This window comes from Mytilus californianus, unplaced genomic scaffold (genome assembly GCF_021869535.1).
Source record: "Mytilus californianus isolate M0D057914Y unplaced genomic scaffold, xbMytCali1.0.p SCAF_15, whole genome shotgun sequence".
Classification (NCBI taxonomy): domain Eukaryota; kingdom Metazoa; phylum Mollusca; class Bivalvia; order Mytilida; family Mytilidae; genus Mytilus; species Mytilus californianus.
The window spans coordinates 23075899-23089119 of record NW_026262637.1 but is presented as its reverse complement, the minus strand read 5'-3'; the positions used below and the strand labels follow the sequence as shown (position 1 = coordinate 23089119).

Genomic DNA, 13221 nt, shown 5'->3' with positions numbered 1-13221 from the left:
CTTTCTGTTTTGAATTTCCCTTGGAGTTGGTATTTTTGTTATTTATTTTCTCTCTACTTTTGTTGCTCTCTTTGTGCAACTTGCAATGTACTCAATCCTAAATTTCTAGGTCATAATTATGCGACCATTAGCTCATAAAGCAACTATCCAAAGCTATTCCAACTAGGCTTGCGTCCATCTATATTGTCCATTGCCTTACCATGCTGGTGCGTTTGTTCTCTATCGTCCTTCAGAGTATCACCAACTTCATATGAGTATGGGCTATTGGAGTTTCAGTTTTTGTTGGTTACCTTGATTTGTCCTTTTAATCGATTTGTGAGATTTTAAACATTGGTAAACTATTGTTGCCTTTATTTACTATCACGGTATGGATGGGCTGTGGTGCCTTCCAATCATGGCTGAATCCACACTGCCTATAGTGTATCCTACTTAATGCATTGGTGTCGACTTCCAGGTCTGTGTTTTATTTTATGTCAGAAGTGGGCACGCGGTAAACTTTTGAAGTTTAAAAAACATTGCAATGAGCTGTGGTTAGTATACGTACTAACGATAAATATTCGGCCATACAGGAAATGACGAAAACACTAGAAGACTAGATTTGCTTATCCTTCCGGAGCACCTGAGATAACCCCCAATTTTTGTGGTTGGGAACGTGTAGCTCAGTCTACAGTTTATTATTTGGTGTGTTGTGCACTTATTTGTCTTTAAGTCGTCCGTCGTTGTTTTGCCATGGCGTTGTCAGTTGATCTCAACTTGTGAATGTTGAATGTACTATTTGTAACTCCAACCTACTTTTCCATAAAACAAAGCCCTTCCGTTCGTTTTCGGTTAGTTGATGGAGACATTTGACGATTGTGGCAAAGTGTTTTATGTATCTGCGATAGTATCCACAATCGCAAGAATGAGTGCTACTCGCTCGCATCAACTGGAATGGGCCATTCCCTTATGTTCTTAGTTTTTTCCAGGTCCTTACTCGGTGACGAAATATTCAAGGAAATTAACTTTCTTTGTAAATAGTGTGCACTTTTCAGTCTTAGAACAGTCCCTTAAGCCGATAAAATATTGAACGTATATTCTGAAGCTTCTCATCATTGGACTTTCATCCAGATAAATTAGTCATTGAATCCACTTTTAATAGTCCCCCTACACCCTTACGTCAATGACCGAATGGCATCCGTTAAAATTGAAACAGTCCTCCTTTGGTGAAAAATTCCGTTTTCGTTTGATCTTCCGCTGTTTCTTAACTTTGTTTATTTTGACACCTTCTGTAACGAATATTATGTTTCCTGTTGCACACGTTTGTCCGTACTTGCTGTGACTCGTAATATTGCATTGTCTCCCTTTCAATGGAAATATAGTTAAAACATTTTCGAACAAAACGAGTTCCTGGAAATTTTCATTTCATTAAAATCAAATAGAGTTGTGTTACTTTTCACGAATATACCATAATCAGAAAGCGATTCAATCACCAACCGTCATTTTTGCCGGTTGCTAATATGATTTTCGAATATACTTACCATTTATATATATATATATATGTATTATATATCTCAACAAAAAATATTGTATTGTATCAACAGTTCTGAAAAATATTTTCGATAGTTATACTTCAAATGGAATAAAAAGAATTTTTTATTTGTTGATTGAAATAAGTTAATGTGGAAAAGAAATGCAAATTTTAGCTATTTTTTTACAGAATGTAAATAATTGATTCAAATAATAAGAATTTAACATAGCACAAGACATTTGTAGTAAAATAATGTAGTGTTAGGCTACCTGCTGCTCATACTTAAAACAAGTACTATCTTTAAAAAAAAATATCTGACGCATTCAGATGTGAGCATAGAGTTTAATCTTTATCAGGTTTTTTTTATTATAGTTAAAAAAAATTGCACACAATTTGACGAGAAAAGGCTGATGATTCTAAAACTTGAGGATATGCACTTTTCTCTAAAGAATTAATTAATAAAATGTATATATACATATGTTAAAGGCATTTTCTAAATTTAGGCATTTTGTAAAATGACTGAATTTTCAGGCAATTTATAAAATGCCTTACCTTGACAGGCATTATATGAAATGACTGAAAATACCTAGTCATTTTGTAAAATGACTGAAATTTAGAAACAAAATTCAACAAATTGCCTGTTCAGTTTCATGTAATTTGTTAAAAAGAAAGGATACATGGATATTTATCATTGAGATGCATTTGACCAAAAACATAATATCTTGCATAGAAAATAACTTATTATTTGGTAAACTTGAGTTTATCTTCCAAAACGGGCTTGGAAAGTTTGTATTCTTTTCAGTGAAACTACGTAAAGTATGTACTCACTCTGTATTGTAATTTTATGATCATATTGCCTTGATGGCAGAAGGACAAATTGTTATTACAATAGAAAAAAGTTTAGAAACGAATTTTTAGAAAATCTAGATTTAAATCAGAAGTTTGTTATATAAAGCAGAGAAAACATAAACATGCATTGGCTGATTGTTGTTTGTTTGCATTCAGTAGCAAATATTTCACGCATATTTAAGAAGAGAACAAATTAATAATAAATCAAAGAGCTAAGTTCTGCAATAGATTAACCTGGATAAAGGAGAGGAATTTTATAGTTGCTTGAAATGAAGGTATGTTGAACATGCAATAGAGACAGAAAAGTTGCTTCGAATTTATACGTTCTGCACAGTCAAACAGAGACCCTCTATATAGCATGGGTTTCGAGTGCGTAAAACTTTCGAAGAGATTATTGATTAATTTAATTGTTATTTACCTGATGTCCAATTGCACATATAACATGGAGGTACAGGACAAAACAAAACAAACAATTGAAAGGTAGGTTTTATAAAATGGGTCGATCGGAATGAAAGGAGGGAATTTTGACTGCCACTGGAACATTAAGGTCTGTTGATAAGTGCAGAAACTTTGCCTTGCAACAGGTCAGTTGCCAAACCCTCAAACAGTTGTTGCAAAGAAAGTTTACGTACAGAGAGCACGGCACTATACCTACACGAAGCGTCGGATGTAACGTCCCTACATCGACCAGACATGGCTGCAAGTGTATTTATACATCCCAGATATTTAAACTGATGTCCCTCTTTAGCAAGAGTTTTACCACCAGATTGGGGAAGTCCTGTGATGACCTTATTTCTATATCACGGTCAACCCTTGGGGTAGTACATGAATTAACCGGGAATGTAGAAAAAATTATATCGTATATTTTTTTTAGATGTATATAAATGAGAGGCGAAAGATACCAAAGGGATATTCACACTCAATATTCGAAAACAAACTGACAATGTCATGAAAAGAAAAGAAAAACGATCAAAAGACAAATAACAGTATTCAAAACACAGCATAGAAAACTAAAGACTGAGCAACACGAACCTCAACAAATACTGGGGTAATTTCAGAAGGGGTAAGCAGAACCTGCTCCACATATGGCACTCATCTTGTCGCGCACGAAAGTACAAGGCGGTGATTAGTCTAATTTGGTATGTCTTATTCGAGGAGAAGCGGATGGGATTGTGATAACGACAATTAGAAATATGTGTCGTCATCAATGAAACTTATATAACGATCAACCAACTCGTGATGGCGTCCGTAATAGTTGGGTCTTTTCGTTTAATAGCATCATTATGAACAGCAACCCTCTACCAAGGAAATCATGATATAAGTGTAGAAATACCAAGGGGGCAATAAAAAATGAAAAGTCGAAGACAGACAGATAAAACCAGAGCAAAAAAAAAACAGATTGTACAATGTACCATGACTAATGAAAAAAATAGGAGCGGCCTAGTTCGGAAGGGTAAACAGTCTCTGCTCCAAAAGTAGCACTTTTCCTGTTGCTATTGACTGGTAAAAAATCTTGTGAAAAGGTCCTTTATTGGAGAACAAATGTTAACAAGGAAAGTTATTGCGGCTACAACTACTGACATGTCCGTGGTCATCTGCTTTGGTCATTTTTTGTATTCTTGTCTTTCATTTTTGCTTAAGTGCTTTGTCTATATGCCATTTTGTTTTTCTTTGTTGACATATTTATTTGTTTGTTTTTATAGTGATTAAGATAATAGCACAACGTTGACTGCTGTATCCCAATTTTTGACATTTTACCTATTATGTCTGTTTGTTCTGTTCACACATTGTTGTCAATATAATGGAATTTTATACGACTGTCATACAAGTGAGATGTTAAGCTAGCTATAAAACCAGGTTTTAATGCACCATTTTCTACATAAGGAAATGCCTGCACCAAATCAGGAATATGACAGTTGTTTTCCATTCGTTTGATGTGTTTGAGCTTTTGATTTTGCCATTTGATAAAGGACTCTCCGTTTTGATTTGATATGATTCGTTTTTTTGGTGTTTTAACGCCACTTTTAAGCACCGCTTTTGGGCTATTTCGTGGCGGCCAGTTTTTATTGGTGGAGGAAGCCGGAGTGCCCGGGGAAAACCACCGAACTTCGATAGGAAAACTGACAATCCTAGTCAATTAAGATTGGAGTCGAGTGCACCCGCACGAGCGGGGTTCGAACTCACAACCTCAGTGTTGACTGACTAGTGATTACAGTAGTAACTACTTAGACCACTCGGCCACCGAGGCCCTTCTCTCCGTTTTGAATTTCCCTTGGAGTTCGGTATTTTTATTTTACTTTTTACTCTACTTTTGTCGCTCTTTGTGCAATTTGAAATGTACTCAATCCTGAATTTCTAGGTCATAATTATACGACCATTAGCTCATAAAACAACTATCCAAAGCTTTTGCAACTAGGCTTGCTTCCATCTATATTGACCATTGCCTTACTATGCTGGTGCGTTTTTTCTCTATCGTCCTTCAGAGTATCACCAACTTCATATGAGTATGGGCTATTGGAGTTTCAGTTTTTGTTGGTTACCTTGATTTGTCCATTTAATCGATTTGTGAGATTTTAAACATTGGTAAACTACTGTTGTCTTTATTTGCTATCACGGTATGGATGGGCTGTTGTGCCTTCCAATCATGGCTAAATCCACACTGCCTATAGGGTATCCTACTTAATGCATTGGTATCGCTGTCGACTTCCAGGTCTGAGTTTTGTTAACCTTTTTTTTAACAGAAATACTCTGACACTCTTTTACACGCGTAGTTGCATTAACCATATGTGAATTCTTACGAACTCAAAAAGAACTTCTAGAAAATTTTAAATCTCGGTCATTCTCTGAAATAAATTCTATCACATGGGCAAAACGAGAAAAGGTTGAACTATACACTCTTTCAGAACAGGTTAAAGCAATTGAGGTCGTTAATACAACGTAGAAATCATAAGTTAAAAAACTGTGTAAATGTTCGACCCAAGTCCGTATTCACAGACAAAGAAGCTTTTAAATGCCCGAAGTCTCTTCACGAAAAATATATGTTGCCTTTCATGCGGACAAAGCTTCAAATAATATGTTTGTTGTTTGTAAATCCTACTACTACGAGTGTCTTATCAATGAATTAGGAATATATGAACACTCGGGTCATCTCTCGTACAAAACCGTAACTCTTGATAAGAATGACATCTTAGTTAACCATAAGTCCTTCTTGGCCTTATTGAATATTTCAATGAGCAACAAATCTGAGGACTTATCTTATTTGTTTGGATATCTAAACTTCACAAAGCTCCCTACAAACAACGGTACATTGCCGGCTCATCTGCATGTTCAACCAAAGAATCGTCTGTTAGATTAAACAAAATTTTGTCCGCAGTGAAAGAGGGATTACAGAAATACTGTGACATTGTCTACTAACGTAGTGTGGCATTAACAATGTGTGGATTCTTAAGATATCAAAAGAACCTCTAGAAAATTTTAAATCTCGGTCATTCTCTGAAATAAATTTTATCAACACCTTCGATTTTTCAAGCCTTTACACCACCATACCAGATGATAAATTGAAAACCCGTCTTAAAAAGATAATCCACAATGCTTTCCTTCATAACAAAAATTGTACCATATGTTACAAATTTATAGTTTTGTCATATAATTCGGCATATTTTATTAAAAGTGAGTCCGACAATAAAACATGCTATACCGATAAACAAGTGATCAGTATGCTTGAGTTTCTCATTGGCAACATATTTGTTGAATTTGGAGGTCGAATTTCAAAGCAGGTTGTCGGCATTCCTATGGGATCCAACTGTGCACCTCTCCCTTTCGACCTTTTCTTAACTTCATTTCAGCCATAGTTACTTCAGACACTTGTATAAAACAAGAAGATCAAAGAAGCTATGCCATTTAATTTCACATACAGGTATATTGATGATGTTCTTTCCATTAACAATCCAAACTTTTCTGATTTGGTTCAATTTATAAACTCTTGAACACTATAAATTGAACAAATCACAAATGCAGCTTTCTCCACTTCATTACTAGACATCGAATTTGAAAACAGCCGTCGTCTGAGTACCAGAATCTATGACAAACGAGACGACTTCAATTTTGAAACTATAATTTTTTCTCACCTTAGCAGCAATATACCAACTCCACCGCGTCTGGAGTGTACATTTCCCAACTCAAACGATATTCAAGAGTTTGCAGTGCTACTCAGACTTTGTAAAACGTCATCGGTGTCTGAGCGAAAAATTAATGAGCCAGGGTTTTGTCAAAGAACGTCCTTTTTCTTCATCGGAAAGTACCAAGACCAAGTCGATAAATATTCAGTGTGTAATTCACCAAAAAAAAAAGATGGTCTTGCGTTATAGATTGTAGGTGCTGAAGCTGTTTATCTTTTTATTTACTTAACCGTTTTCCCTTTATTTGTCTTTGAGCTACTAGTATGAAGTCCCTTTTGATCGTAAGACTCTTGACGTGACTCGGTATTTATATATCCAGCTATCGGGTTTTTGGCTTTGGTCGTTTCAGGTGAAGGTATGTCTTGATATGCCATTCGGAAGCAAGATGTAATAGTGTTGTTTTCGTTTTGTTTATCCCTGTATTTATATTTTACTTGATATGTACTTTATTGAAAAATTGTGGTTATTGATAAATTGTATACTATATACTGTATGTATACTATCAACTACAAAACTTTTTTTTTTGACGTCCTTGTCAAATTTACCAGTGAGTACAACAACTTTTATGTTGGCGTCTTTGTTAGTTTAATATCTTAGTTTGTTTGAACTTTTTAGTAAGTTGTGTTGTAACATTTACACAATTTTGGCTGATGGACGCTAATTATTGTCACATTAACCTGTCATGCCTGTTTAGGATGCTCACCCAATTTTGTCAAAACAACGGAACTTTAAACAACTGCGCGCATACAAAAGTAGGGGGTGGTAGCTAGCTTAAAGACCAGGTTTAACCCAGGCAACCTTTTCTTCATAAATGGCCTGTACCAAATCAGGAATATGACAGTTGTTTTCCAATCATTCCGTTGGTTGATGAAGTCTAAAGTTTGATTTTGTCCGGTTTTATGGAATCCCGCTTTTTTTAATTTACTTTGGAGTTTCGGTATTTTTGTTATACTTTTTTTTGTAAATATTAATGCAGTTTCATGAAGACTGACAAATATTTCTCGCATCTCGCATATTCCGGACAAAAACTTCTTTACAACAAACAAAATTTGTATATTCGGCAAAGTTGAAAGACTTAAGTTGAAGGGCGGGAAATATGTTCAGTCCTTAGAAAAAGAGAATATCTTGGAAAGAATAAGAAAGTAATCCTTTCGATAGACCACCTTTATATAGACGCCTCACAGAGTTGTTGCAAGGATTCTTAGACGTAGTAAGAGCACGAGGCTCTCCCTACACGAGGCGTCAAATTCAACTCATGATTTCGATTGTACGTGGTCGTGTATTTATACTTGCCACAAAGTAGAAATGGCCCTCGACGTAGGTCTTACTGCCGCACTCTCCATATTTCTTTTCCCCCATCAAATCTCGGGGATTGTTCAAGTAATTAATTGATAAAATATTCATATTTTTATAAAAGGGATTGTATTCAAGACCCCTCTTTCTGGTAAACGCCCCTATAGAATCATTACAGAGTTGTTACATTCCTTGAAGGGGTTTTTAACGCATCAAGAGCATTACACGAGTCGTCGAATTTATCTCCCGTGCAATTCCGATTAGACGTGGCTGCGTATTTATACACCCCGCAACGCCCAAAGGACCCAAACAATCGTGTTTTACATTTAAGTACAGATTATGTGACATCTCTCTTGTTGAAAGTTGATTATAGAAATTTAGGCTATTGCTGATACTTTCTTTGTAACGTATATTCTTTTTTTATATAATTATTCCGTTGACTATTTTGTAAATTCTAACAGCACTAAGTGTGTACTTCGTTTAGGTTAAATGAAAATAACACTATAAAAAAATTAGTGCGTCCGAATTGCTTTTCTGGATTTATCTTCGTCGGTAAACTAGCTTTATATATAATTTCTCTGCTCATATAGATTACTTTTAATAAGTTCGCAACTCCTTTAGATAAAGTTTGACTGCAGCAATCGGTTATTCTGTCGATCCATTCTGTTTTAATAATTCCACTGTCCAAGCTTACATGAATAAGGGTTGGTCCAGAATTTATAATTTTGATGAATATTCAAATATTCAATTTGCACTTTATTACTTTAAAAAAGGTTTAAATTCCATCCAGGATATAAAAAAAAACATCTAATTAACGACTTACATTCGTTTTCTTCGTGTAGCTTCCCAATCATTTATACCCTTGGTTCAGCTTTGCGTCCCAGATGAAATGAATGGCTATTCAAGAAATGTGCATTGTAATTATAATTTATCTGTACATATTTCTATACGTTGTATTCAAGACAAGGCCAGAACCATAAAAGGAGTTACAATAACATTATAACTGTATGTTAATTAATATTTTGTCTAACATCTAGGCATTAATTAATATAACCTAAATATTTCATTATAGACAGAGATTTTCGTTAGTGAATAACCATATAAATGTTGCCTAATTTGGGATGTCTGAAAAATCAAAACACATATTGGTTACCTCTTTGAATACCATAATCCTATCATCATAGTATGCTGGACAACGAATAATGAAATATAATTTATCTTCAACCAGATCATTCTATAAAAACTCTTATATCTGTCTTTCTATTTTGCGATAATGGGCCGCACTATTCCTCATTTACCGATGATGATGTGTCACTTTTCACCCGAAAATAGTTTAAAGAGAAAAACATTTTTTTTGTTTGAAAAAAAATCTAATTTACCACTTTTTGTATTGTTTTTTTTTTAGTTCGAAAATGCAATAAAAGTTTTACTAAGTATTTTGTTTAACCAACCTGTTAAAACAAAATCAACTTTAAATCTGAATTTTGAATATTCAGCTATTAAGTTGAATAGCAGCTTTCAATATTTTTATAGCAAACCTACTTTTGATACAAATGTAAGCCTAATTTTTTTGCATTCCTTTGCAAGACTATAATATTGTGTTTTTAGAATTCGAATTTTCTTTACAGCAATTTATAACCTTTTTAATTGTATTTCCTTTGAATGGAATAAAGAACATATTTTCTTCGTAGGGATTAGTTGATTTTTTAAGCTGGTTTTATTAACATTAATTTAGGGCTATTACAATTGTAATTCACGTTCCTCCATACAGGAATTAATTGTGGGGTTTATGTCTTTTTCTTTACAATATATGTATCTAACAAGTTCTTACATATTAGAGGAATTTATCGCGGTTTTGCATTGTATATTTCCTCTACGAGCAATACTTTTGTAATGGAAGTTCTCCCGTTGTATCTGTCTTTCGAGTATTTGTATCTGTCTTTCGAGTATTCGTATCTGTCGGTCCGTGTTGAGGTACAAACAAATCTCCGATCGCCCAGTTTGCCAATATTTAACTGTAACAGGTAATGCACGCACAAATTTAAGTAAAAAAATCCAGGAGATTTATACAGCCTTCAATATACAGGAACTAAGAGACCACAATGTTCCCGTACTTCCATATATACTCTGTAGACCTTTTTCGAGAACTGTAACTTTACTTTTATTAACAAAATTCTACGACCAAAGCAGTCATGGTAGAAATGTATGAATTAACCCCATGATTTAATTAGCATGGCAATATCAACTTGAGCTGTAAATTAAGTGTTAATAAAAGAGATAACATTTATCAGTGCATGGCAGAACGTGTACACTTATCCTACTAGACATTTGGTGTTATATAATTTAAGGGTATTCAATTAATCAAGACAGCTATTTTGGATTTTTTATGGAAATTAAAATGAGATATTCGTGATCCATGTTTTACATAGAGTTTGAATTATTGTAAATAGTATAAGGCAATCTAATACAGCCCCCGTTATCTGCGGTTTTTACTTGTTATGAATTCCAATACAATGCAAGTAATGGTGTGTCAAACTGTACTTATTGGATGAGTTCGACTAATTGATAGGCAATTTTGACAAATTAGTACCGCACCTCATCGCTGAAACATTGAATTTTCTACACTATATATAACCATTGCACAACCGTTGAGAATTCACTGAGAAACGGTGTTTTCCATTAACAAATATCAAATTTCACTGCAAAAATGCAATCTGTATAATATTTATAGTTCTGATGAAATGGTACCTACAGAGAGAAAAGATAAACATCCATGTAGGTAACAAGTCTAAACACAGATAAATAGTTTATTTGTAAGGTAAGGATTCATCTTTTTATAGTTTATAGTTTTAAATAATATTTGATTCATAATAAAACAATCAAAGCGAACACTTGTAGATGTAGAAGATGTATATTTATTTTATCATGCAGGAAATGTTAATCAAACAGATATTTCTAATTCTTATCACTACATATTACAATGTTATTACAATGTTATTGAATGGTACACGACCATTAGTATGAATTCCATCGCATGCAAGGAACGTGGACCTTTCATTAGGAGAAGACTTTATAAGTTTGATTACTTTTTTTTTTATCAAAAATGTACAGAGTATTTATCCTCCTATTTTGTACAACGACATAATACAGTTAAATTCTCTGAACTTATGTCGAGTACACGAAAACCAGTCCTGAAGAAGCTTTGTTCATTTATTAAAAATATTAATACTTTTATTTGTCCTCCTGGCTAGTGACTTTTGTAACCTCTCTCCTTGTTTTGTATATATTGTAAATAGTTATTGTTGTTATCTCTGTACTAATGTCAAGCATTGGCTTTATGAGAATAAAGATATATATACGATTTACTTGTGTCTCATCCCTTTTGCATATTTAAGCAAATAAAATATGTTTAAACTAAACCCGTCATTATTGTATATTTTGTACAAGTTACAATGATAATGTCTATTTTGATTTATCAGAAATCGAGATTTTGTATGTTCTGATATTTTTTAATAAAAATCGTCGTCATAAAGGTGAAATTAAAACAGCTGCTTCCATGGTCTGATGAAAATATCAATAAGGATAAAACTACTACTACACGAACTTTGTTATTTGATATTATACTGTACTTAAGTACAACTTTAACTATTATTTATCATTTCCTCTTTAGTCAATTGATTTGTCTCTTTACTACACATATATTATAAAATTACGATCCAACGGTGGAACATTAGTAAATTAGTATAAGTTATGTCGTCCCCGATGGTGGTGGATTGAATATCTTAAAGCTAACGAAATGTTTTGGGAATTTCATCAGATTATTTTTGGAGTAGCAGTAATGATCTCGAAACTCGACAGTTGTTAGAAATAATAATTAATTAATTGTTAGTCGTTACAAGTAAGATATCATTTCATGCAATTTTCCTCAATTAAATATTATCTTTTAAAATTTACTACTTATTTATTAGATTATTTCAAATTGTTACGATAGAAACAAGAATAATGCAGAAATATCGATAATTTTTTCTTTGCACTTATTGAATAGTGAGATATACGAAAGTAAACGCGCAGCCTCTGTTCGACTAAAGAAAAATAATGATTACCGGTATCTCATGTGAACAGCTATCAAAGAAGTCGTGTTTGCAGTTTGGCTACCTGTCTCTTTGAAGTGTCACCTGGAAATTTTTATGGCGTGTCTCAATCATAAACGTGAAAGTTTATATCTGAGATTAATATTTCAACCACATGTGTCGCAATAGTATTACAGTTGTACTTCAAGATTTAAAACATATTCGATATTTGGAGAAGAAAAACTAGTGATGAATTTCATTGTCGAAATTTCAAAGAGTTATTTATTCGTTGACTGGATTTTTAAGCGAAATCATACGAAATATGGATTATTCAGAGTAGATTTTTAAATTCCTGGCAATCTGATCAGAATTTTTAAATTTTTTAAATTTCAGTGGACAAATGTAATGAGCGACCTCTATCTGAGGGTTATCTTAGATACATACACCCACTTTGACATTTTGTTGACGGGTAGATGTGAATTGACGGGTAAAGCATGGTGTACTCTGTGAAGGGACCGTACAAACTTTGGCCATTGAGACAGGAATGGGACCAGTTACTTGCTCTTTACAGCGTTTTGTCATAGTAGTTATATTATTGTATGGTAAGTAAATGTTATAATTTAATAACATAATTATGCATTTTGAATACATTTAATTTTATAGAAAGGACTATAAGGGTACAAGTTAGAAACCCAAAGTCATGCCAGACTTACGTGGGGAACAGAGGGAACTGAGGGACAATTGCCTCTCCTCATCCCATGTATCCCACTCGAAGGTTTTTTGTTTAAATTTTAGAAAGGCAATGAAACACCTGAACGGACTGTATTTTTACTATAATATTTACTATGAAAATGCTGCATCTTTTGGTTATTTTTTTACTGGCTAAATTTATATTCTTTTAAAAAATCTGGTGAACTGTCCCCGAAGATACAATCTGCCAAGAAGCCATGGCAACACTACCGCATTGTCATGATTTGAATGATATAACTTGAAACTATGATTAAAACTACCTCGGGCAAAGTCAAAGTTGATCTTATACTATACATCTACTGTATACTTGGTTTAGATGTTCACACACTTTGTATATTTTTTTAACTTTTGATCTCGGCGAGCGTACCTGATGAACGTTATTCCAGAAAAAAAATATGTCGTACGCAATAAAATCGATAACATGCATTAGTATTACTACCACTCCGTCTTAATAGCTGATGGTTAATTGCAAGTCGTCGATAGTAAAAAAAAACAATTTTTCAGTATTGCACGACTTAAAAGGTACCTGTTGACTAATTTTTTAGTCTACAAAGTGAACCTTAAACGGGTTTCT

General features: G+C 33.6%; 1 protein-coding gene and 1 long non-coding RNA gene across 2 annotated transcripts in view; one reads left to right on the top strand and one right to left on the bottom strand.

Annotated features, from left to right (window-relative positions):
* Positions 1-10303: 10303 nt before the first annotated feature.
* On the bottom strand, positions 10304-11996 carry LOC127725696 (uncharacterized). Its single transcript, XR_007993105.1, has 2 exons — positions 11931-11996; positions 10304-10575 (listed from the first exon to the last, which is right to left on the bottom strand). It is a non-coding gene; the product is annotated as an uncharacterized LOC127725696 (long non-coding RNA).
* LOC127725693 (protein kinase C-binding protein NELL2-like) overlaps positions 11511-13221 on the top strand; it is a 124102-nt gene continuing 122391 nt past the window's right edge. Inside the window, exons 1-2 of the mRNA XM_052232859.1 lie at positions 11511-11725; positions 12291-12499. Coding sequence (XP_052088819.1) covers positions 12442-12499 — 58 coding nt within the window. The 5' untranslated portion in view covers positions 11511-11725; positions 12291-12441. The remainder of the gene's footprint in view (positions 11726-12290; positions 12500-13221) is intronic.